The sequence below is a fragment of the Pyxicephalus adspersus genome, chromosome 8 (genome assembly GCF_032062135.1).
Source record: "Pyxicephalus adspersus chromosome 8, UCB_Pads_2.0, whole genome shotgun sequence".
In the NCBI taxonomy this organism is placed as follows: domain Eukaryota; kingdom Metazoa; phylum Chordata; class Amphibia; order Anura; family Pyxicephalidae; genus Pyxicephalus; species Pyxicephalus adspersus.
In genome coordinates, this window is record NC_092865.1 from 54,555,544 (window position 1) to 54,582,100 (window position 26,557).

The following is a 26,557-nucleotide window of genomic DNA, read 5'->3' on the forward strand; positions in this document are numbered from 1 at the left end:
GCAAGCCCTCTGGCTCTCACAGATCCAAGCTGATCTAAAATCATTGCTGCAGAAAGTACAGCTGGGTATTGAACAGAAAACCCCACTTTGCAGGGCTGGGTCCAGGTTCGAATCTCAGCCAGGACGCTATCTGCATGGAATTTTCAGGTTCTCCCATGTTTGCGTGGGTTTCCTCTGGGTACTCCGGTTTCCTCTACATTCCACAAACATGCAGTTAGGTTAATTGGCTGCCCCCCAAAATTGAGTTAAAGATATATGACTATGGTAGGGAACATTAGATTGAGAGCCCCTTTTAGGGACAGCTATTGGTGTGACTATGGACTTTGTACAGCGCTGTGTAATAATATTATTAATACACTAATTTACTAAGGATGATCTCAAGTCTTTTGTGTTGCCATTTCATATCAATGAATATTAATAAATTAAACTTTTTAATGGCACTTTGAGGTCACTGGCCCTAGATTATCCACCTTTATCTCCAATATGAATAAATAGGGAGAATTTGCACTTGAAATCCATAACCCCAAACTTCCCAATGCTGCCCATACCAAAGCTGTACTACTTAACATCATTGGCTATGGATTGTTTTTCTGGGTGTCAGGATAGGAGATCACCTAATCTGCACAGAAGTCCCTCATTCAGAAATGATATTAGAAATGAATGTAGCTTTGTGGGTAGAACATATATATATACAGAGGAACCTGAAACACTGCTGTGTCCAATTACCTACCTCGCTGTTTTATTCTTCTTCCTCTGTGCAGTACACATAACCTTCATTTTCTCAGCTTCCTGCCTCCTGCTATCCAATCTCCCCACCTTCCCTCCTTCTCTGTGCTTTCTGTATCCTATTCCCACCATGTTATCAGTGCAACCTCTGCCCCCATCACCCCCTCATCCCTTCTATCTCTCCCCTCTTCCTGTTCTCTTTCTTCCTCTCTTCTATTTGTAACTTCACCTTTGTTATTTCTACATTGTGTGCCAATTGATATCTCATTTATTCCAATACAGATCATCCTTTCTAAAAGATTAGTCAGTATTTTGCTAATGGGAGGAGGACGCGTTATTTATGGTTTTTCCCAAATTTGTTAAGGACCGCATGTACTATTGTAGATGAATTCCAGGCAAATAGCTACATACACATGGGACCTATTAGGCAGCAAGAGAACATTAAGTTCTTGAAGGTGATGTGTTGGAAACAGGAAAAATGTACTAATGTAAGGATATGAATGACTTTGACAAGGGCCAATTTGTGATGACCAGGGCAGAGCATCTCCAGAATTGCAGGTGTTGTGGGGTGTTCCTGGTATGCAGTGGTTAGTACCTACCAAAAGTGTTCCATAGAAAGACAACAGCAATAGCTCATGGGTGTCCAAGACTCACTGATGCGCATGGGGTGGAAACTGCTTGTCTGGTTCAATTTCCCCAGAAGAGCCACATTTTAGCTGGCTATAAAAGCGCAGAATTCCCATACAAACCCCTATCCACTGCCAAAAGTGCCCACATTGGTCACACGGGCACCAGAGCTGCACTATAGAGCAATGGAAGAGGGTGGTCTAGTCTGATTGATCTCTTTTGTAGTTCTTTTGGATTATGTGGATGGCTGTGTGTGTTACTTGCCTAGTTAGGAAATGGCAACAGAATGCATGGAAGGCAAGCTAGAGGAGGTAGTAAGACTTTAAGGATCTGCTGCAAACATCTTGTTGTCAGATCCAACAGAACACCTTCAGTGGTTTTGGGGAGTCCATGCCTTGAGGGTCAGAGCTGTTTTGACGGCACAAGCTACACAATATTAGGCAGGGGGTTTTATTATTTTTGCTGATTGGTGTATACGGTAGATAGGCACGGTAGATGAGTCTATAGGTCATGGGACCAGGTATTATTTCTCTAATGCACCCAATGCAAAAAAGTAGAGTCTGTGGAGTGAAAGGAGAAGAAGCCGTCTGAATGGTTTCTGTCCTTCTATCAGCATGCCCATAGCACAAGACCACTTCAGTACACCTGACTGGTCCTTGGGTTATATCTCTCTCCTATTCTCGCATACCACTACGTATAGGTAAGCTGTACTCATGATGGCCGCCAAAGATCCCTCAAACTGCAGCTTACCGATTGAAATGTGTGTGTGTGTGTGTGGGGGGGTCAGTGTACATGCGTACCATGATGAGGACATTGATAGAGAAAACTATGGGCCATTTCAGACCTGCAATGAGCTGCAGTATTCTGCCACAGGCTCACCCATGGTCCCAACCTCTCCCGTGCAAGCAATAGGGAAAGTTTGGAACCCATTTTGGTACATTATTAATATTGGACAGTAAATTGCAGTATGGTTCACATACATGACGTGTTGCTTTTGGTTGTGCAGTTGTGCTGCAGCTGCATTAAAATCTGGTTGCCTGCAGTGCAGTTTGGCTCTCCTGGCCACACAACAGCAGTTCGCCATGCACCCTGGAGCATAAAACCATGCAGTTTCACTTCCCTGAAAGAACCAGGATTCTGGATCAAGGTATCAGCTGCAAGGGGGTGAGATATTTACTAAAAGGACAATTTCACTAAATGAAATTTGCAATTTAGTACAATAAAGTCAGTATGTGCGGCAATGTGTTTGATCAGAATTTCCAGCTGCACCTGACATAAAATTTCCTGGGACAGGTGGAAAGATTTCTGCTTTTTGGTTTTGTAATGTGCGTGGTTTATTTAAACAATCACTTTAAAATAACCTCCAGAGAACATGCACATGTGTATCAGCATCACAAGGAATGAAAGAGAAATCCCCCATGGATTTGTAAAAGGATACTGAGGACCTGAGAGCGGTTCATTGGCGCACTCTTGTCCATGCGTGCCCCAACCTCCTCACTCAGCCCTGTGTGCTGTTCTTACATGAGTGATGTAATACTATACTTCCTTATACTTCCTTTGGGGAGGGTCTGCAATGCTACAAATATCATTCACAGCAGCTTAAGTATAGGAAATAAAGAATTCTGAGCAAGATCTGCTGGGTAAAAAAAAAATGATTGGTTAACTTAAAGAGGAACTCCGGGCAGACATAAAAGATGCAAATGAATGCCATACTGTGTTCAGTAATGCACCATTAAGTATAGGTTTAGACACGATCAAGCAATCCAGCATGGCTCTCGGCTTCTGGCTTTGGCTTGGCCACTCACACCACAGTGCTAATTCCAAAAGTGCTGCATATTTTACAGCAGGCGGTAGTAAGCGGTACTGTACAGCATACTGCCACCCCATTCATTCTCTATTGGGCTGCCATATGTAGATGCCGTATGTAGTAACCCCCTCCCAAGGGCAGTGGTCCATTAGTATAAGGAATCAGTACCTTCACCGCCAGTCTAAATATACCCAGAATGTCTTTTAAATGTAACCGGTGTGAGTGCAAGAACTTGACTTAAGTATCAACCTCTTGCATTCCACTGTGCAGCAGGCCTCAGTGTGGTAGAGGAAGAAGCAGCATTTGGAGGCATTCGGTAGTACTGTACAGTAGTTCTCACATGCTAACGAAGGACATGTTGAAAATACCAGAGTTACAGAGAGATGTTGCATGTGTATGTCTAGAAACAGTTCTGTAGCCATTTAATATGTAAAGTATAAGCTTTGCAAGAATTTTCCTGCTCTGCGCTGCACAAGATGGAGATGTCCCCATCAGCATGGGGGTAAGGGAAGCATAATTCTAACTTTCCATGGAGGGGATCAGCCAGTGTAAATGAACCAGTGAAAGGTCCACTTCAGTGGCCCCTAAATAAGCCATTGGATTCCCATCTGTTGTAGATGATTCCGCAGTGAGATCTCTCATTCATAATCCCCGGCTGTGCAGCTGTCCACCTGGGAGTTTTTGGTGTGACCCCACATCTTCATGGGGGGGTCTTCCCTCCTGTTACATTCTCCATAATAAAAAAAAAAAAAGAATTGGCAGGGTTGGCAGAACCCCCTGCATATTGGCACAACGAGGGTGCAGAGTTGAGCCGCAGGGGAGAGAACTCACCAACAGACTTTCCAGGACCTACAAGAAATTGTTGGGCAACCAGTCACTAATTTAGGGCAATGTGACCAATTCTGGGTATGGGGAGCATCTGAGGGTCATTAACCCGGTGTAAGCTCTGACACAGACTAGGGAACTTGCACAGGGGTCAGGGTTTAGGCTACTGTAGGCAAACAGTGTAGCAGATGAGAATCAATGGGTGATTGGATCCTTTAAGAGAACCGGTCCCCTTGCCCTAAATGGGAGAGACTTGCTTTAACCCAAAACAACCCCTGAGGGCCAGGAGCACTTTCAATAAAGAAGTCATTGTGTCCCTGGCCTGTATATGGCCCTGGAGGGCTAATGTTGAGCAGGGGCAGATTTAGAGAGGTGCAAAGTGTGCCAATGCACAAGGGTCCAAAACCCTCCGTAGACAACAGGTGTCCCTGGCCAGTTCAGCAGGGGGGCCTCAAGTGGATTCTGCACCCCTGACCATCCACCACTGGCCCTGAACTATATCATTTTTGTAACTGTTGGTTTATTTTGGCCCTGGTGCTTGCCCCCGCGGCACTGCCCGGCTTCTCATGCCTTTTGTTAGCTTGCTCATATAGCCAGAGTTGAACAGAATTTTATTCCCTATTGGCTTCTATAAATTTTGAGCAGGAAAATGTGGACAACCCAAACCTAGGCAGATCTGCCTATTCTCATTGGAGACACAACAGGAAATCAAAGAAAATTTCCCCCAAATTCCTATCTGCTACAGGCACCCCCACTATGGGCACTACAAAAGGCGATCATTAAACAATATGGTGCACCTGCTCAGACCCCATGGGGCTGAATTTATAAATGGGCGAATCTAACATTCCCTGGTGGAAATCAATCACTGCCATTGAAAGACATGGACCTGGAACATTCTTCACCAGGGAATGTTTGGGGGAATGTCAGTTTTACTGCTTTATAAATAGAGAATTTAGACAGCCATCTCCAGGAATTAAAATTTGGCACCGGTATGAAGATTAAATCAGGTGTCCCCACTGGAGCAATTTCTTTCACTTTGGATGACAACTCTACATTTCTTTATTTCACACTTCCTGTCTTGGTGATAATGATCAGCAATTACACAAGGAAATGCCTTCACATGCACAGTGCAGAGAGTCATGGTGGGTGAAGGAGAAGAGGTGCTGCAGCAGCTGCCACCCTCCAGCACCAGGCTGAGCATTTCACCTTCCCCACTTGCCAAGTGCTGGACTTTTAAAGCCCCCTCGCGTAGCCATTGGCTGCCCGCTTACTGTGACGTCACGTCGGCCGTGTCCCCGCCCTTCCTTCCGTCCCTGAGTGACTGGTGTGTGCAGTCTGGCAGCGGATCGGCGGAGGAGAGCACGGCTGGGGCTGATCCCGGACTCCCCCCCTTCTCTTCCCAACCCCCCCTTGTCCATCCGCTGCGACCGGAACCATACCAGCCACCCTCATCAACTGCCATCCCTGCACCTCCCCCCTGATCCCCCCTCTGTCTCTCTAGGTGTTTTGGGGGGGGTCCCCCTGCAGATCACCACAAGGGGGGAGGGTGCACCAGGCGTGGATTTTACATTCATGATTATGGGCGACAAGAAGAGCCCGACCAGGTACAGTGCAGAGGGATGGGGGAGGGGTATGGGGTAATTATTTATACCCTGTCTATGCCATGCAGCCAGATGGAGAGATAATACCCCCCCACCCTCCTTTCCTTCCTTGTTTTGCACCCTTACTTGCAGAATCAGCCCCTTCCCCAAATCTGATGTCTTGTTTATACCCCTCCCATCTGGAGTCACCCCCCCACCTACCCCTGTGATCACCTCTCAGGGTATATCATCCCTGTGCAGCCATATGGAGGTATCACCCCCCCCCATTTTGCATGCTTGCACCATCTATGCCAATTCCAAAAAAAAATCAACAGTCCCTTTAACCATGCAAACACCAATTTTGGCCATAGACAATAGCAAAAAAAAAAAAAAGGAGGGGGTGGTTTAATAGGCGAGCCCTCCCGGCGCTGTCAATATCCCACCATTGCATGCTGAGCTGCTCCTAATGTATATGATCTATAGGGAGCCGAGGGGAAGTGCGCCAGGGCATAGCTGTGCTATGGCGGCTGAGCCTTTCAGACACATAACACACTCCCTGCACTGAGCCTCAGACAAAGAGAATATTTACCAGGAGAGAGAGAGGAAAAAAAGCAGAGCAGGGTGGAGAGGAGAGCGAAACGCCTTCACTGGCCCTAAAAATCCAAATAAATGATTAGAGTCATCAGCACCCCCCCTATCGCTTGATAATATTCCTTTATTGCTGGGTAAGCAAATGATAGGAGGATGGGGGGTGCAGGGGGTAAGAAGGTGGTGGGGGGGGGTAGGGGGTCAATGGAAAAGGGAACGTAGACGGTGGGTGGTTGGAATGTCTTCTATGTCAATGCCGGCGATGGCTGCTTTGTCTTTTGTGTTATTTTGCATGGTAGGGTGTGTTGTCTTGTTGTCTTTTTATTAACTCCTTCCTGATGCCACTTCTGCATTAGTGAGGGGGACAAGAAAGGGTTAACCGTGCCCATTTAAGTTGGGGGGGAAAATGAGTGAGAATGGCGGTCGTGGTGGTGGGGGTTTGATGTCGCGGCTGCAAAGGGCGATCTATCCTCCTTTGCGACGTATGAGGATGGCACGGGCATCGCTGGTAAAGGCTGACAATTAGGGCACTGGCACAAGAAAGAAGTAAAGAAGGGGGTGGATGAGGTGTGAGGGCAGAGCCATTGCATGGCATCAGGCTGTAGAAGATGCAAGTCATTAAAAGGAGCCATAGAATGAGCCGCTTTCTTATTTCCCCCCTTCCTCTCCTTTTGATGGTACTCTTTAACTCTTCCCGGCCCGGAGGGGTTATTTTTGTGTCCCAGGCCCCCCCGTGGTCACGTAAGGTTAATTTGAAGGGCAGCAAATTTAATCGAAGGTACCGTGCTGCCTAGTGCCCCCTGCAGACGCCAAATTGACAGGCTGCATGAGCGTTCGCTTTTGCTGGTTGGGTAGGTAGCAAAAAAATTAAAAAAGTTACTCAGTGGGTAGTCACCTTGCTTGGTCCTGGTGAAGTTTCGGTGATTGTTTCACCTTCGCTGGCAGTGTGATCGATTGGCGTAGTTTGTAGGAAAACGAGACGGGACATTTGGGTTTGCATGTGCATTGGCACCCACTGGGGGGTTGATATGGTAAAAAGTAGCTGGCAGGTACATTCAGCAGCCAGGACATGTCATTCCATTGACAGCAAAAAAAAAATGAACCCTGGCCGATTTTGTTCTTTTTTGTTTTTTAAGGTGGAATTGTCTCATACTGTGTCTATTGATCCACCTTAAGCCTAATGAGGATTGGCAATGTTTACTGTCTTCTATAATACCACTTTCCTGGCAATACCCAGAACAAGCATGCTGATCATTGAAGTCACATTCCACTTCTGAATCAGCCAAACAGCTAGCATTTCGGATTTTTGCTCATGACGGGTTTCCTTTAATTTTGACATTCATGAATTTTTTGTGTGTTTGACATTTAAGTTACATTATAGTTGTCTTGTGTTTTCAAGTGATTTGTAATAGGGCTGTAATTGCCGTGTTTCCTGCTATCGTCCCGGAACAAGCATAATATAAACATGTATCAGCTTTCTGATTTCTTTATATGTTCCGTTGCAGACAAGCATGATGACCAGGTAACTAGCATTTATTAGAGGGAATGGTCTGCAATGCCATGGTATGGGCTGTCATTGGCATTACACAGCTTTGTTATTCTAAGACAGGTAACCATTTGTTTGTTATTCTAAGTCTCCTCTGTAACAGTTTTATTCCCCGTTCATCCTGCCAGTAGACCTGTCATTATTCCACTTCCTGTAGCAAGCCCCCAGTGATGGTTGGGCCGTACCTTTTTAACACTGCTTACCATGTCAACTATTTATTTTTGACTAGTTTTCAAAAGAGTTACAAACCATTGCTGTAACTGCCTAAAATGTTATCCAAAGTTGATTAATTTGTTTTTATCCTATGTAAAGTTTCTTTTAAAACCTGGCCCTATCTGGAAGTGACAACACCGCTGTACATTTACATAGCAGAAAGATCAATGTTGTCACTATGTTACAGGAAGTGGAGACCTGGTGACTGATGACATCATCTTTTCTTTTGCTTCTCCATCCTATGAGAAGACTGGACAGGAAGTTAGTTGTTGGGAATATTTGTCCCCCACATAGTCGTGTCAACTTTCAATTGAATTGGGTCCAGCGCTGCTAGCGTTTTACATATTTGCTAATGGGTGTAATTAAACGCTGTGTAAATAAACCAACGCTGTATTTGGAAGGCACTTGGATTTGATTTCTGTATAGTGTTTGAGGAAGGGATGTGACTGCGCTCCGGAATGTATGAGTCATTGGGAACTATTGGAGCCTTAAAGAGGACCTGTCATGGAGGGAAATATTGGGGCCACCCTTCGGAATGGCATTGAAAGTTGCAGGTCATGTGTCATTCTGTTTTTGTTTCCTTTAGGATGCTGAAGGGGAACAGACATGCAGTTTGTAAAGTCTGAAAGTCGTGCATACTTTTGGCAGATTAGAGAGTCATTGAGTAAAGAAGATAGGGATCAGAATAACAACAATGGAACAGGCACGTTATAAAACAACTCTGCAATGGTAGAGGTATCACTTCTGTGAAAAGGGATGATAATGGTGGTTACAATAGAGGGGAGGTGGGTTATTCAGCAACAAGTGGACAGTCTGTTCTTGTAGGTGATATGTTGGAAGCAACAAAAATGGGCAAGAGTGGGACAATGACATGGACCAAATTATGGTGGCAGATCATCTGCAAACTGGACGGTCTTGTTGGGTGTTTCTGTTGTGCAGTGGTTACTACCTACCAAATGTGGTCCAAGGAAGGAGAACTGGTGAACTGGCAATAGGTCATGGCTGCCCAAGACACATTGGCAGTGCCATCATTGAGGGGGGTCAACTGTTACTTCTATACTTGTCCCTGATCCAAAGAACTTGACTTTTGCAGTGCTGAAATCTTTGGACATAGGGAGGAAGTATACCTGTTATTTGGTATAGGTTGATGATGGCGGGGATCTCTCCCATCTAGACTGATCCCTGTAGCACTAATTGCCAAAAAACCTTTGAGAACAAGGAAGCAGAGTAAACAGTTCATTGCAGTATGGAAGTGCCTACGCTGGGCATGTAAGCATCAGAACTGGATTATGGAGCAATGCAAGAAGGTGGTCTCGTCTGCTGTGGTTTATTCTGAATGGCAAGGTTCTGGTGTGCCATTACCTGGGCAGAGGTTGGCAGCCGGTTGCACTATGGAAAAGGGATATGTTGGCATTAACCATGTGACCTAAAGAGTCTCAATCCTGGTGCTAATACCTTCGAAGGTCTTGTGGAGGCCATGCCTGGAGGGGACTAGAGCTTCTTTGGTGTGCCTGCACAATATTGGAGGGGAGCTTCATTCTTTTGGCTGATTGATGAATGTTTGAAGTTTTTTTACAGTATGAATGGGGTAGTGAAGAGTTAAAAAACCTGAATGTTTGTATTTTGCTGTCTCTGTCTCAATGGGGTACATTTAACTTTCATCTCCTGCTCCAGAGATGCAACAGGAAGTGATAAAAATCCCCTTCTTAGGTGTCACCCCAACAGATGCCCCCATTAGATCCCCTATAATCTTATCCTGATGACAGATTTTGAGTTCCCATCAGCACAAGTCAAAGGACTCCTCAATGGGTTTTCCCAGACAGGAAGTTGGCAGTTCACAGAAAAAAACACGTGTTTTCATTTCTGATCATTTCCTGTGTTATATTTTTGTATGAATGCATGTTTCCTATGCACAGAAAGTTTTATTGAATTCTTTTCTGTTTTTTTTTTTTTTTTTCAGGCCAAAAAGGCAAGCAAAGCCTTCAGCAGATGAAGGATATTGGGATTGTAGCGTGTGCACGTTCAGGAACAGTGCGGAAGCCTTCAAGTGCAGTATATGCGATGTGCGGAAAGGAACGTCCACCAGGTACAGTCCACATCCATGGTCTCTTCTAATTGTAGCCCAGTGGGGGGCATAATTTTTTTTAAGGGTCATGCTGCTTATGGAGTAAAGAATATGTTATTATTTAATTACTATTACATATTTGAAATTTGACTTCCAGCAGTACTGGCTCCTAGTTAACCTGTCCCTGGCTTGCTCTTTCCTGTGTGCCTCACATGGGAGTGTTATCACAGCTTTTTGTTTTCTGGAAGCTGTGTTTAGCACTCTTCTGCAGCGATGATCTACCACTATATAAAGCCTTACGAATTTACAGTAAGAGACTTTGACAGCTCCCACGACCAGGTTCTCCTCCTTGCTTTTTTTGCATCATTGACTTTTGTTGCTGTCCCCTGGCTTCAGAGCTGTTGTGCTTTTTAAACGTTGGGTGCATTTTTTTTTAAAGCAGTGGCATGATGATTCTCTATGGTCATTAATAATAAAATTATGCCATATTCATTACTTGTTATGCAGCCTGAGCCTAAATATTCAGTTGCTCACTGTTGGTCGGCTGTTGAATTTGCTTCTGATTCCTGGGGAATCTGATTTGGCCATTTCCAAATGATGTTAATTCAGAAAAATCCACCCAGAGAAATACTGTTGCCTTGTTTGCAGGAAAAGGGAGCTCATACTTTGTAACACTTTTAGAATTGCACTGGAGGCTGCCTGCAGTTAATAAGTGGGATCAGTAAAAAACAAATCAGGCTTCTGTTCGTTCTGTGAATGTTCTGCTTGGTTTGAGGTTGTTGATTTATTCATGCTGGAACTTATAGTTCTTCAGCAGTTGCTGGAGTCTGGCGGGGCCTACTACCCATATTCTAGTATTTGGTGGCAGTAGGCAAGATTCTTGTAGTTCTCCTGCAGCTTTGATGGCGGAGTCTGGCAGTGCTTGCTGATACTTGTAGTTCCACAGTTGCTGGTGGTGGCTGGCTCATCCCTTGTAGTTTCCTGCCAGCTGAAGGCTGCAGGTCATACTGGTTTATGTTGTTGAGTTCTGAATATATGAAGGCATAGCAGAGCATGCTGGGTCCTGTAGCTCTCTAGCACTCATTCGGTGGTGTTTGGGAAGCAATACTGGTTATTGTAGTTCCCCTGCAGTTTTTATGGTACAGTCTTTCATTGCATGCAGTCTTGTAGTTCTTCAGCAGCAGCCAATCCCATCATTACCCTTAGAACCCTGTCAGTATAAAATTATATGTAGAGGCTCTTGAAGTACATGCTGGGCCAAATGAGAAGTGTTCAGCTAATGCTCATTGCCTCCATTGATTTTTCGATCAGGAAATTATTGATCGTGTACTGGATCAAGCGTACATTTAATGGTGTGTATCTCAAACCAGTCAGTCAGTAAAACAAAGGCTGGTTGCTGGAGGTGACTGCATTTTGCACTGCAGGGAGGCGATGACCTAAATACACAGATTCCAGGCTCCTGACCTCCATACTTGTTCCGGGTCAGTAACTGAGTACTACACAAGGATAAAAGGTCTGCCGTGGAGCATGAGGTAGCGGTAGAATGGCGTCCGGTAGGCAACGTGACCCCCAGCTAACCGTCAATGTAAACCAGGAGAACTGCAAGGCATGCAGGGAGTTGCTTTAAAAACCCGCCATAAAAATACACGGTGTTGCAGCAATGCAGGATGGCAGAATATTGACGCTACATGGGACATGTCATGGGTTCTGTCTAAATGCGGTCACACATGGACATATCATCATATACAGCTACCCCTCCGGTAATCCCGGACAGATTTGTGGAAGGTTTGCCTGACCCCTGATGATGTCCAGATTGGCAGAATTCACATATTTTGTGCCCATGTTGTTATGTCGCATCAGCTGCCCATGTGAATTAAGTCTTACAGAACCCCATTTGGGGTCACCTGATCTGCGATTTTTGAATTCCACGTTTTTGTAAAAGATCACACAAGTGGACTATAAAGATTACATTATATCTAAATCTCAGATGGTGCAAAGATCAAGTGATTGAGGATCTTCTTCCTGTTCGGTATACCCTCCTCTAAAGATAAAAACTCCAATTAATATTCACACCCTCCCTCCCCCATGCATATTGTATCGCCCTTTCCCTCAAGCCTGCGTTCTCAGGCAAGATTTGGATGAATAATCGACAGCGCGTCCCCGTGACGTGACTTGGACCACAAACAAGGCATTTACATAGAAGCGGACGAAAACAGATGATTCATCTGTTATCTGAAACTCTGGTTAGGAGGCTGAGAATTCTCTGTGAGTGTTTCCTGCACGTGATTGACAGTTAATAGTAAACAAGGTGCAGCGAGTCTGTTTCGGTATGTGTGCGGGTTTATTGCATTTGCGTAAAGACGCCTAAAATATCATGTGGTGTTGTGTAAATATTTGTGCATACCCAGTTGCACTTATCAACCGTCAGCATTTTTTTTTGTTCTCTTTTTACAGTTTTAGAGATTTGTTTGACAATGAAGGTTAAAGTGCACCTGTTGTAGAAAAATATTGAGCCTATTTATATTGTGTATAAAGAAAGGTGGGACAAAGATGCGTGGTTTGGTTCTTGCTTGACCCACGGCTGTCCCGAGATTTTCCGGGGAGGGAATGGGTTCAGAGAAACCTAAATGGCATTGGAGGACCATTGTCATGGTCTCGTTCCGGTGTTAAGTATCTGTTTCCCCCACTCTCCTGCAGTGGAATGTACATTTCGCTGGACACTGCTGTATCTGAGGCCTGTTGAGCCCTAAGAGGGAGATTTGGTCAGACGGGAGGAATTTGTATTCAGCAGAAAGTTTTGCTTGGAGAGGGAATTGGTGGTGGTGGTGGTGGTGGTGGTGGTGACACCATTTATATACACATGACTCCTGCACTTTTTGCCTTATGTATTCCCAACCCCTATGCTCCAAGCATTACATACTCCTGACTCCAACTCTGTGCATTGCATCCTCCTGGTCCCTGTTCCGTGTGCTTTTCATACTCCTCTCCTGGTCCCTGCTCCGTGTGCTTTTCATACTCCTGGTCCTCCCTGCGCTTTTCATACTCCTGGCTCCTGCTCCCTGCGCTTTTCCTACTCCTGGCTCCTGCGCTTTTCCTACTCCTGGCTCCTGCGCTTTTCATACTCCTGGCTCCTGCGCCCTGTGATTTTCATACTCCTGGCTCCTGCGCTTTTCATACTTCTGAGCATGTTGCATACCTCTCAACCCCTGCACAGTAATCAAAGCAAGTTTTGTGGGGTACAAGTACTGTTGCATATGTTTACATATGTGCCATGATTAAAGTCAGTAAGTTAAGGTATTATTTAAACATTATTTAACCCCGTCAAACCCTTCCTTCAAAAAATGTACTTAATTGAATAATATGAATTAATGTGTTAATATTTTGAGAAATTACAGAGTGTTTTTTTTTTACCGTTACGATATTCTGGGTTATTGCAATATTTGCCTAAAAGTCATTTTTGATGCATTGATTCTGAAATGCGCTCTTTGGTAATCATCTGTATTTCAGAAGTTGTGATTAGTCCCCCCGCTGAGATTATCCACAAGACATCCACACACTTTTCAGTCCATTCATTTTTGATACTCTGATTATATCCCTGAAATAAAAAAATTCAAACTGTGTGTGCTTAGGACTTAGTTTACCAAAAGCTTCAAAAATTGCTTTAATGAAATATCCCAAATCAACAAGTGTACCGGGGTTAGATCCAGAAAAAGATTGCAACTGATTGGTTGCTTCACTTTAATCTGGAGAGGATTTTTTTTTCTTCAATTTTTGGAATTCGGCCTTTTAGATGTGCAGATGGCACTTTGTCTACTCGGTGCTGTCAGACTCCTGGAGATAAGCGTTGCATGACACAAGGGCAGTCAAGGTGATGAAAATCTCAGGCTGTTTTTTTTAAATTTTCTGAAAACTTAAGTCCAAATTTCACTTTTGGTAATTGATCTCTCTTAATGATGCTTTGAGTCGTCTGTGCTTACGTGCTGGGTTCATTTTCATGGTTCTATCTGTAGCAGAGACCCTGTCACCTATTTAAAAATACAAGTTAAAGTACAGAGAAAAATCAATTGTTTTAAAAGCTTACTTGCAGCATGTTTGCTTTTCCTACATTATTTTTGTTTTGTTTTGCTAGCAAGCCGTCTCTGTACTTGCAAAGTTGACCATTGCAGTTCCCAAGCCCAGGCTGGTCCTCATTGCATATTCTAGCCCTTTTATTTTCTGAAAGTGTCCAACTTCTGTCTGATGGCCCAGCTCCTTTGCCTTTTTTTTCATTTATACCTTTTTATGACTTTGTCAGTGGAAGAGCTAAGGGGTTTACAATAGTGCCAGCATTGAGTCTGCTAACATCACATCCAAGATGGCGGCACCGATCAACAGTCTCGGTCTTTTGCATGTCTACACAAAGAAAGTTTTTATAGGTCAACATAAGAAGATTTTTATTAACCTATATTGGATTTAGATAGGGTATTATGCAGGTCTAAGGTACATTTGAAGGGGTTGTGTTTGATCTTTTTGTCTGTTTGCCTTGTATTACCTCAGGGACCATTACTATGGGCCCTGTTATTAGATGAGAGAGTTAGAACCCTTTTCATTTTTTTGGCAAGAATCATATTCTTGTATTTTTAGGTTGTAGCTTTTCGCTCACAGTTGAACCTGGGATAGCAAAACCATTTGTAGCAAAGTCAATGCAGATTTATGGCCTTGCTGTTTGATTTCAATCCTTGAGGGACTTGACCTTCTAGGCCAGGTTGAGAGTTCAGGAGAGAAACTCTGATAAGGCAGTAAATGGATCAGGAGGGAATAGTTCAGGAAGGATTAACTGTTTGTATCTTCTTTATCCCATCAATTTTCTTCATGAGAACAGACAATGGCTCTGGGCCACATTTTATACACGGCTGCCCTCAGGTGATACATAGCAACTAGCATGGCTCTAGGCCTTGTCTGAAAACCCTGTACTGATGTCCATTCTGATAATGATTGTTATGTCAGTGATATTTTTTTATTTGCATTTAACTGTTGATAATTACTCACAAATGTAGGTGTTTTGGTTATTGTTGCCATGGTGCCTCAAAATGGCTGCCTTTGTTTTGACTAGGCCTTTGGTTCTTAGTCAGTGGCAATTGCAGCCCTGGGGTGCTATGCGATTACCATCAATATATTTACATTGACCTACTCATACGTTCATCACCCAATTCTAAATTATTTGGGATTTTGTGTTTTAATAAAGATTTAAAGATATCATTTTTGTCTATTCCAGGTTTTTAGAGGCTGCTGTACAGCTGAATTTGACCTGTAACTGTAATTTGTAACTAGCACAACGTCTTCAGCTAGAATATAAACATCACAGTGTCCGCCAGAGACCGTAGATTCTGATTTACTTGTGAGGTTAATATTTGGTGCCAAAAACATATCGATTTAGTGGAGTGAAATTAAAAATGTATGTAATTAGTCTGCAACATCCCCGAGCTGTAGCAGAGCACAGTTGAGGAAGCATTTATTTTATCTTGCAGTGGTTCCTGAGTTTTTCAATGAAGGTACCCTTTTGGGGGTCATCCCCCAGACATCCCCCAGACCATGAACCCCCCCCACCCCCCTGATTCATTTCAGAAACTGATTAGATTTGCATTGCAAAATATCTTGCCTTAAAACTTTTTTTTTTTTTTGGGGGGGGGGGGGGGATTAGCATACTACACATTTTTGGTATACTCTCCAGTGAGCTGCAGCTAGCCAACTGGCAAAGTTGATTATCTTGAGATCTACTATGTTGTCTGCACCCCAAATACCCCCTGCAAGTGTCAATGTAACCCTTGATGGGAGCTTGAATGTGCCCTCTGGCATGTGCAGGGCCCAGATAGAGAAACAAAGCTTTAACACATTTGGATTGCACCAGAAAGAGAATGTTCTGCTTCTGATAAAAGCTTTTTTACAATTTTAATTAAAGGTTTTGCTTACAGAATTGGGGTCCTACATTTATTTTCCATCAGCAACCCAATTCCCATGTAGTTTCTGCTTCAGTTTCCTTCCATTCTCCCAATTAACATACAGCATGGCTGGTTTAAAGAATGTGCCTTTGGTAACCATGCAATCAATAGACTTTGTGTTCCGACGGAGAATTTTCCTTGCAGGTATGGGGCATCAGGCAGGGCTGTTTGGTGAAAAATGATTTTACCTATCCCTAAGCCTCCCCACTGTTGGCACTCTTCTGTTGCTCTTCTCTTGGAAGCTTTGGGTTGTTGATGGGCCCTCTGCATCCTCCCTAATGTTCAGGTCTTCTGGTCCTGCATTGTAAAGGGATGGTGTCCATGCCTGCAATCATAGCACTGAGCATCTTAAAGATGAGGTTGCAGGGGACTGGTCCCTTGGGTCGAGGGGGAGCCTGCAGCAGCAATTGGATAAGCTAAGCAAAATTTGTTTTTTGTTCCCTCTAGACATAAATGAGCAATAAACCCTTGCAGTGCACCAGTAGCGGTATGCATTTGGCTTCTACCTATATAAAATTTATAATTAAACATCCTAAACAGCGTTTCTCCACCTTTTACCTTTGAGGAATAATTCCCAGGTCCTAATACAACCAATTTTTTGGGAGCCAGTATCCAAAAAGCCTGCTAAATTAGTAACTAGTGGAAAGCATGTACCCCTACAGCAGTGACTGAAATACCACCATTTAAAGACAACTAAAAACATAATTAGAGCTGCCTCTACCAAGTGGCGTTGGCCCTAGAATGTAGGCATCCTCAAATAGAAGGTCAATCAGCCACAGCTCAAATAACCCCCAGCAGCCTTTGAAGGGACCCTGGGTTCCACAGAGCCCTGGTTGAGCATGGCTGATCTAAAAGGTAATAATGATCTAAAAATAGAAATTCAAAACTCTAATAAATTCAAAAAAATAATAAAATATTCTCTGCAATATACTGTATTTCTCCCTTAATGCATGGCCTTGCTGCTCACATTTCTTTATCAAATAATGCTTGCAAGCGTTGTCCTGAGCTGCGGTCTGTTGCTGTGGATAGGATTTCTGACGTTTAGTGCTCTTGTGCAGGCTGCAGCATGCTGATAGATGGCTGGGTAATGATGGAGTTAATCTGCTGCCTGTCATGTCTCCCCCCCACCCCTTCTCTCTGGAGGACTCCTCTACAGAGCGTATTATTAGGCTGTAAAGTGCTGCTCTCACCATTCAGTGTTTCTCCAGGCCTGGAATCCACTTCTCCTCTGCAGCAGCTGATAATTCCATTTGGCTTGTGACGGATATCACTAAGCGATGATGCCATTGCTCTTATACCTTTACATTGGCGCTGCGATCCATTCAATTACTCGCCAAATGCATAGATCACCCAAATTACAGTATCATTCCCGGCGCTCGTCTATTTGGTTAGCATACATTATATATGTAAAGCACACGGGGAAAATTAATTCACAGACTGCTTTCAAGGAGTGCGTTTGTCCACAGTTCTAAAGAAACCCAGACAGAAAGTCTTTTTATGTGCATGCCTTTTGGAGTTGTTAATATGATTGGAAAGCAAAACAATACATTGTTTTAATTTGCCCTTTTTTTTTCTATTTACAATTGAAAGCATTTTGTTATCTGTTTGGTATCAGTTGACCCTGTCGAAATCCAGTGCTGTCCTGTGCCCTTTGCAGTGGTATTAAGCCTGCCCTGTTCACTTCTGTAATCTACAGAACACCCCTTTGCCCTGATATTAAAATGAGAAGAGATGTTCTGTAGTCCTAACATGTTTTCTGTTTTAAGGTGACAACACCTTCTCCCATGGGTGCAGTGAAAGTTGTCCCCTTGGACTGGAATTGTGTTACTGACAGGTGCATCAGTGTGAACTGATGGGCAAGGGTGAGAGGTGCCTAAGCTTCCAAGATGGGAAGAGGTCAGTGTATGTCATCTATCTGTCATCCATGTCTAAAATATCATGTTCTAGGCAGCAATAAAGCGTGTCTAAATGGTGTCTGGGTTCTTCAGATATCATTGCTTTCAGTTAGGGATTTTCCATGAAGTAAAACAAAGGTAAGGATGTCTACTCTGGACCACACATTTTTAAATATGGGTTAACATGATCCTTTTTTTAAGTTTTACATGGTCTCTTTAACCAAGCAGCACTGGAGCCCTGGGTTCTTTTGCCAACAAGGGTAAATGTGTTAAATGTGATTTTATTTTTCTTCTGCGTATTGTTTCATACCACAATCCAGAACATTACTGGTAGGCGGATTTGCTATATGCTGATGATGTATACAATGTGGCAGTCTTTGTGACTGTAGGAGATCCTTGGAGGTGGATATTTATTGGATAGGTGTGTGGCTTTGAAGAGATTATTAAAAGGAAATCCAAGGTTAATATACTGTATATCTATATAAATATATCTACATCTACTGTGCATACATATTACACAGGGTAGGTAGGTCCCCCTTGTGCCACCAAAACAGCTCTCATCCATGCAGGCATGATCCCCACAAGACGTATCGTAACTGGCAGCAAGACTTTAGCAGCAGGTCCTTTAAGACACATGGTCCAACTCTGATGCTCATTTACCCATTGTAGGGGCTTTTAGTGGTGGGCATGGGTCAGCATGGGCACTCTGACCGGGGTGGTGCTACCAAGACCCATACAATACAATGCACCAATGTTTTCTTATGACCGGCATTAAGTTTTTCAGCAATTTGTAATACAGTAGCTCTTCTGTGGTATTCAACTAGGTGGGCTGATGATAGTCTCTTGCTTTGTATTAATGAGTCTTGCACATCAATGACCCTGTTGCTTGTTCTCCGGTTGTCCTTTCATAGACAACTTCTGTTAGACACTAGCAACTTCATACCGAGAACACCTCACAAGACCGGCCATTGTGAAGATACTTGGACCCAGTCATCCAAGCATCACAATTTGGTCCTCATGAAGGTCTCTCGGATCCTTCACACCAGCATTGTTCAGACATGTACATATCATTTCAGCATATCACATATCTGTTCATTTTTTTCTTCTATTGACTGTCAAGAAGTTGCCTTTCTGCACAATGTTTCACCTTAATTGGTTCAGTCTGATGAAGAAAGAAAAGTTTCTTTCTGTGTTTCTCAAGGACTTTGTGTTTTAGCGAGCAGCTGTGTTCACAAACTGGTACTTTGGTACATAGTGCTCAGCTCAGGGCTGGACCAATCATGGTCACCATGGTGACTAATAAAATGCAAGTTGGTGACCAGGACGTCTTCTTCTTTATGTACGCTAACGGTCTGGGAGCTATTACAGCTTGTTCTCTGTGTGCCGTGATTCCAGGCACTGCGTTCCGCAGCTCTGCTATTACCGAGATCAGAGAGGCTCTTCCACATTCAGCAGTCACCCCCATGACCTCCTAACCTGACTTCCTGTGAAGTATTACTCTTACCACTGTAACGTTTTAAAGAGATGTGTCTGCAAACGTATAAACTGGAAGCTGTCGATGATAGTAAGTTCTCAATGCAGTATAAGGAGAAGGGACAAGCTGGCATAATGGAAAGAAGTGATGCTGAATGGTACGGTGGTGCCTAAGAACATTGGCTAGTGGGGAAATGTTTCCTGGTGGTTTCTGTGCTCAACAAAGTTTTGTTCCCCAGCAGTGCACATAATAAGGGCTCCTCACACGTCCAAAAAAAATAGGCCTGAGTGGAGGGAAAATGTGGAGAGATTGTGACCAGCACAGAAGGGAGCATCAAGCAGCGTACTCGCCATCAAATGTCTAGTTTTGGTTTAATCTAAGACTGTGTGCACAGATTTGTTACCATTTGAGCACAAATCTCAACAGCACTTCCCTTTTTTCCCGCTGCAAGAAAATTGTGAGCAAGCAGGTTTATTGTAGAAGGGATTGGCGATTACCTGCCTGATCACAGTTGTTTAACTAAACTCACCACTTCTCACTTCATCACTGACATCTTCACTCGGTCCTTTTCCAGGTTTGGTATCTTCAGCCATCTTGATTGGAGGGGCCAGAATGACGTATTATTATCATTATCACACGGTATTTATATAGTGCCATCATATTACAATCTAATGTCCCTACCATAGTTATATGTCATTATCACTAGTCTAAGGTCAAATGTGGGCCATAGCCAATTATCCAGTGCCTGGAGGAAACCCACGCAAACACGGGGAGAACCTGCAAACTCCATGCAGATAGTGACCTGGCCGAGATTCGAACCTGGGACCTAGTGCTGCAAAGGCCTGTGCTAACCACTAAGCCACTTTGCTGCATGCACAGGAGGTCATTCTTTCTCAGCGGCTATGTCAGGATCCTACATTAAGCTGTATATGCACGACTCGTTTACATTTGAAAAAAAAGGTACGTTTATTGGCCTGTCCCTTCTGCAGTATAGAACCTGTCTACTTACAATTATATATATATATATATATATATATATTTTTTTTTTTTTCCATTTAAGCTCCTTTTAAAACCTATCTCCAGGCTAAAACTTGCCTCCTCCACCCATGCCTCCTGCAATTTTTATTTCCTTACCTAGTACAGCAAGGACTGCTTATGTAAGAGTGCAGTCCAAGTCTTTTGACAGTGCCATTTTCTTTATAGAAGCCCGCTGATCCAGTGCTCCTTTTTGGCCTGCATCAGCTGCTTGCCCCATTGCACTTGCCACTGCTCTTGAGGGTTCCCACGGGCTCCTACTGCTGAATAGCCAATAGAAAGTGTATATATGCTTCAACACGTGCACATTTTTTTTTCAATGGTGCCAGTTCAAAATGCACTTCCACATTTTTATGTGCTTTAGCACATGTTAAAGGCCCTATTGATTTCAAATGTTTGAAATCTGCAAGCTAACCGGCCCCGCCACTAAGAACAAGTTTTTTTGTTTAGGTTCTGTCAGCCAATGAAAACAACCTAGAAAAAAAAACGAACACGGGAAAACACAAAATTTCATCAGTGCTAGCCTTATAAATGAGGGGTAAAATGTTCAAACTACATCCAGATAAAAAGGTGTGCACCCTGGAGGTAAAATCACGCACCCTCTCTTCAGACTGCCTACGTCTACAGAATCCCAAACCCGACAGACACGCTTCTGCCTTCTGCTTGATGGTTGTAAACATCGGCCTGTGATAGAATAGATTCCTCCAGGCGGTCAGGAAAAACATGTGAAATTTAGACAGATAATGCTCGTCTTTCCCCAGGTGGATGTGCGGTAGGAGTCAAACAGAAATCCTTGTTCGTCTATCTCCCTGTGATCTCGAGCAGAGCGGCAGACTTGTAAAGGGTCACTGGGGGTTTATCCTGACAGCCGTCTGTCACTTTCCATCGTGATCTGCAGGGCTGCAGCCTGCCAGAAGAACATTCTGCGTCCTACCTGGTACATTGTACTGATCCACAGGATGAATCATTGGGGGAAATTTACAGCTGTGCTCTTCCCGTACAGCAATTTGATATCTCTCTATGCGCCTAATTTTCAAGTTTTTATTTTGGTTTGTCTTTTGTATTTATTTAGTAGACCAAAACATAAATGCCAATATCGCGGAATAAGCTCCACACGCACACGTTGGATAATTGTTGAAAATGAATGATCCTTGAAGAATGAGTATTTGCAAAGAGCATTATGTCAAGCCACAGCATCATCCTTTGGAGAGCTGGGCAGACCGCTGCAATAAATGCAGATACAACCATTTATTGGTCACATGCCCACTGGCCACACATATGGCTGCATGCATGATCATTTGTTGTCTAACTCTGTACACATGGTGGTGGATGACAGCTAATCGCCAGAATAAATTAATCAGGCTGGTTCATTTTCTGCACCTATGGGTCTTCTGCTCATTTACCACCACAGGGGTACTTTAAAGACATCCTGTCAATGAGTCTTGCTCAGCTTTTAGTAAGTATGGTGGGCCCTTTATGTCTGTATAAACAACTTCTGACATGTCATCATATATGGCTGTTTAATTTTTTAAAAAATTCTTCTGTTTTATCAGACTGCTGCAGACAGGGAGAAGCATTTCCTCAGTCTCCCTTCCCCCAAGCTGCTCAGACTGTATAGTGTAAGAATATGTTCACACTGGCCATGAGGTTGCAGTGCGGTTACTACTTCCTCATGCCAGTGAATTGCTGACCCTGGAAAAACGCTACTAGTAAGTTGTTCCCTCAGAAGAGAATGAATGGGGGTCGCAGTGAGAGATACCATGACTAGGGGAGCCCGTATCCTGCCCTTCAGTTTTCCCCCCAAATACCCTTAAAACCCAACCTTACCTTTTCCTCGCCAGCCCCCACTCTTCCCCCTTTCCAATAAAAACTCCACACCTGTATGCATTTAAATTGGCTGGCGAGCAGCCGTTTATTAACAAATTAACCATTTAACAACATCACAATTAACTTTATGTAAATAGTTTAAGATAACAAACAACCAATAAATACTTTAAATAAATTTAAATAACATTCAAATAACATTTAAAGGAACATTAACATAAATATACTCAACACTGTTAACATTAACCCTTAACTAACCAATCTATCACCCAAAACCACTAAGTTGCCGGCCCGGAAGGCAAAGTCCGCCACCACCACTTTCCTTTTATCACCACCATCATACCATTCTGGCCCCTTAGCAGCACAGCACCACCAAGGGGCCTCCAACATTCCACTTAACCGAAAGGGGAGGGTGGTTTACCACCACCTTGGGTGCCCCCTCCCCCCAACCGTAATTAAACCAGACTCTTACCTTCCACAAACCGCAACCGCCACAGCGCACTGGTGGGAAATCTCACACCCGTGCGCCCCTCCACACTCGGATTGCTCTTTGCACACCATCTTGCACACCAAGACACCACAAATCTGTCCCCACATCATTCAAATGCACCCCATCCTTTCGCAAAAAACGCCAAGTTTCCTCCTCCAGCTCCTTATGCCTAACCACCACACCCCCATTCCTGGCCACAAACCTACCCACCTCCCTATTCACTCTAACCCTGGCTTTATTAATCCGTTCAATAGACCTTGCCCCACGCCACACCGTTCTAGCCACAATATCAGACCACACAAAAACAGTACCCGGAAACTCCAACTGTAACCTCAAAAAATCCAAGCGCACATCCCGAACCAAACCTTTCATTGCCCTCTTCCCCAAATCATTACCTCCAGCGTGCATGACCACCACATCTGGAGCTTTATCCAGCGCCGCACATCTTCTCACTTCTGGCACCATCCTGCTCCAAAGCATGCCACGCACGCCTATCCAGCGAATAGACACCTCACTCCTGGGAAAACCCAACTGACGTCCCTCAGGCCTGACATCAGCCCTCTTTGCACCCCACCAGACATAGGAATGCCCCACGATCCAGACCAAACACTGCTGAAGACCTATAAAAAACAAACAAATAAATCACCAAATTATCCCCAAAACCCCCAATTCAGCACACCCCACAGACCCATACCCATTTACCAGCCTCATCCACACCCCCCAGCACCTTACAACAAATGTGGCCTAACATATAACCTGAACCTATTTGATTCCCACCGACCTATTCGTTTTATTACAGCCTCATTCAGCCCCCACCGAGCTGCCTCTGTAGCCGCCCCGATCCGAAAGGAATGGGAAGAGAAAACTTCCCCATCCCTACCCAACTCACACAAGCATTTCTTAAAAACCGCTGTGAATTGAAACCTAGACAGGAAAGACCCATCCCCATGCATCAAAAGAGGTCCCCCTTTATTTCCCCTTACTGCCAACAAATCCTCCACCGCCTGAACCGGGCAAACCTCAGAACCACCCCCCAATCTGAAAACCCTCACCGCCAGGCCTTTACCACCTTGATCTGTCTTAGACCGCCTGATCCAAAGGCTAAGCTCCTCCCCCACACACTCTATGTCTTCCAACAATATCCCCCCCGGCACCACCCTTGTTGGGCTAACCAATTCACTGATTCGCATTGCTCCAAAAAACGCTAAACAAAATGCTGCCTTGAACAACACTTCCTCATAGCCACCACTACACACCACCTTTAATTTCCCCACCAATTCCTGTAACAACCGAAAGGACACAGGCCTTCTCTTATCCCGACTCTTGCGCCCACGCTTGTAACCCTTCACAGCCTGACGAACTATAAAGTCTTTAGTCAGGTCCCGCCAACCCTGCCCCTTAAACCAAAACGCCATCCCCGCCAGCAATCTGTTAATGGCCGACACTGACACACCCCTAGAAAATTCCTGTACCAACCAATATAACAATACCTGTACAGCTTCACTTACCGTGCCCCCAAACTCCAACCGTTCACACATACCTTCCCATGCTGCCCAAACTGCCGAATACGCCCCCCATGTGCGCTCACTCACCGACCGCCGAATCAAACCATTCAAAATCCCAACGCAATGTCCCATAACCGGCCTGGGCACGGACAACCGCATTGCTCCGCCTCTGGCGCCAACGCACGAAACCGCTCCCACTGCAAACGAGACAAAGCGTCAGCAATAACATTATGCACTCCTGGAATATGCCGCGCAAAAACAAAAATATTATGCTGCATACAGCGAAGCACTAACTGCCTCATTAATCTAACCGCAGGCACAGAAGACACAGAAAACTTGTTAACCGCTTGAACTACCCCCATGTTGTCACAGTAAAAACGAACCGTTTTATTTGCTAATTCCACTCCCCACAATTCCACTGCCAAAATGATCGGGAACAGTTCCAAAACCACCAAATCCTGCACCAACCCTTTCTCCACCCACGACTGAGGCCACACACCCGCACTCCATTTTCCCCCAAAATATGCTCCAAACCCAGCAGACCCCGCCGCATCCGTAAACAATTCCAAATCAACTGCCTCCACAGGCCCTTCCAACCACAACGCCTTGCCATTAAATGAATCCAAAAACACCCGCCAAATTGCCAAATCCGCCCGCACCTCTTTGGACAATCGCACAAAATGTGACGGCGCTTTGACTCCTGCTGTAGCCGCCGCCAAGCGCCTGCAAAAAATCCTACCCATCCAAATCACCCTGCAAGCAAAATTAAGCTTGCCCAACAAAGATTGCACCTCCTGCAAGCGCATTTTCCGCCTTCCGCAAGCCCTATTCACTCCCTCCTTCAAATCCACCAACTTATCCCGCGGTAACCGGCTTTCCATGGCTACCGTGTCTAGTTCAATTCCCAAGAAAGTCAGCACCGTACTCGGCCCCTCTGTCTTGTCTGCCGCCAGGGGCACTCCAAACCGCTCCGCCACATGCTGCAAAGTTGCCAACAAAACCCTGCACACCGCGCTCCCCGCCGGCCCGATCATCAAAAAATCATCCAAGTAGTGAATTATTGAACCCACCTCGGCCACTGACCGCACCACCCATTCCAAAAATGTACTAAACTTTTCAAACAAAGAACAAGAAATTGAACAACCCATCGGTAAACAACGGTCCACATAGTACTCACCCTCCCATTTGCAACCCAACAAACGCATGCAACCTGGATGAACTGGCAACAACCTGAACGCCGCCTCAATGTCCGCCTTGGCCAACAACGCCCCCTGCCCATACTTACGAATCCACCTGATCGCCTCATCAATAGAAGTGTATCCCACCGCACAAACCTCAGGCAAGATTCCATCATTCACTGATGCTCCCGGCGGGAAGGATAAGTGATGAATCAGACGAAACTTACCCGGCTCCTTCTTGGGAACTAACCCCAATGGCGATACTATCAAATCAGCCAGCGGCGGTTCGCGAAAAGGGCCCCCCATCCGCCCCAAACTTACCTCCTTTGCCAGCTTTTCCGCAACTACTTCCCCATGTCGCAACGCTGATGTCAGGTTGCGTGATTCGACCGGCACCACCCCCACCCCACTGGGTATCCAAAACCCCTCAGTAAACCCCACCTCCAAAAGTCTAGCTGCTGCCCTATCCGGGTACTTACCTAAAAAGGGGCGCATCCTTTCTACCTTCACTGGCGTCACTCCCTTTTCCAGCCCCCTCACCACCTTTCCCGGCCCCTGCCTTAAAACACCGGGAGACTCCATGATTGCCGCCACATCCAGAACACTCGTGCTTAAACCGGCAACCCCCCCCAAATCTGCAACCCCCTTCATTGAAGAGCCAGCAAAGCCCTTTCTTCCTGTTGGCCGGCGCCCCTGCTGACTGCTGACCGCCGGCCCCCCCGGGAAAAAACTGCTGACCACCCCCTCCCCCAATCCTAGGACCAGACATCAACTTCATCCACAACCCTATATCTTTATGATCCCAGCGCAGCGATTGCCGCACCGCCATCCTTTGACGAAATTGCTCGTCATAACGCAACCATGCCATCCCCCCAAACATCCTGTGCGCCTCCCGAATTGTGTCCAAATAGCAAAAAAGCGACGCACACAATTCAGGCTGCTTTTCCCCCAACACACTAGCCAAAATACTAAAGGCCTGCAGCCAATTCCAGAAAGTTCGCGGAATTAACCTATGTCTCCGCAACTCAGATTCCTCCTTCCGCCCTTCCCCCCCCATTGGCTTATCCAAATTAAATCGCTCTAAAGGCAACAGAGTAAAAATGTCCACATACTCACCTTTTAAAATCCGCTCCCGGAGATCCTCCTTAAGGTGTGCTCCCAAGGGGCCCTCAAAGCAAACGTACACCTCCCCTTTTGCGGC

General features: G+C 44.9%; 1 protein-coding gene across 2 annotated transcripts in view; it reads left to right on the forward strand.

Annotated features, from left to right (window-relative positions):
• The first annotated feature begins 5,327 nt into the window (after positions 1 to 5,327).
• Positions 5,328 to 26,557, forward strand: part of RYBP (RING1 and YY1 binding protein) — a 64,672-nt gene continuing 43,442 nt past the window's right edge. Inside the window, exons 1-2 of one of the 2 annotated variants that reach the window (XM_072420726.1) lie at positions 5,328 to 5,589; positions 9,873 to 9,998. In XM_072420726.1, coding sequence (XP_072276827.1) covers positions 5,558 to 5,589; positions 9,873 to 9,998 — 158 coding nt within the window. In that variant the 5' untranslated portion in view covers positions 5,328 to 5,557. The remainder of the gene's footprint in view (positions 5,590 to 9,872; positions 9,999 to 26,557) is intronic. The other variant, XM_072420727.1, reaches the window with a different exon arrangement.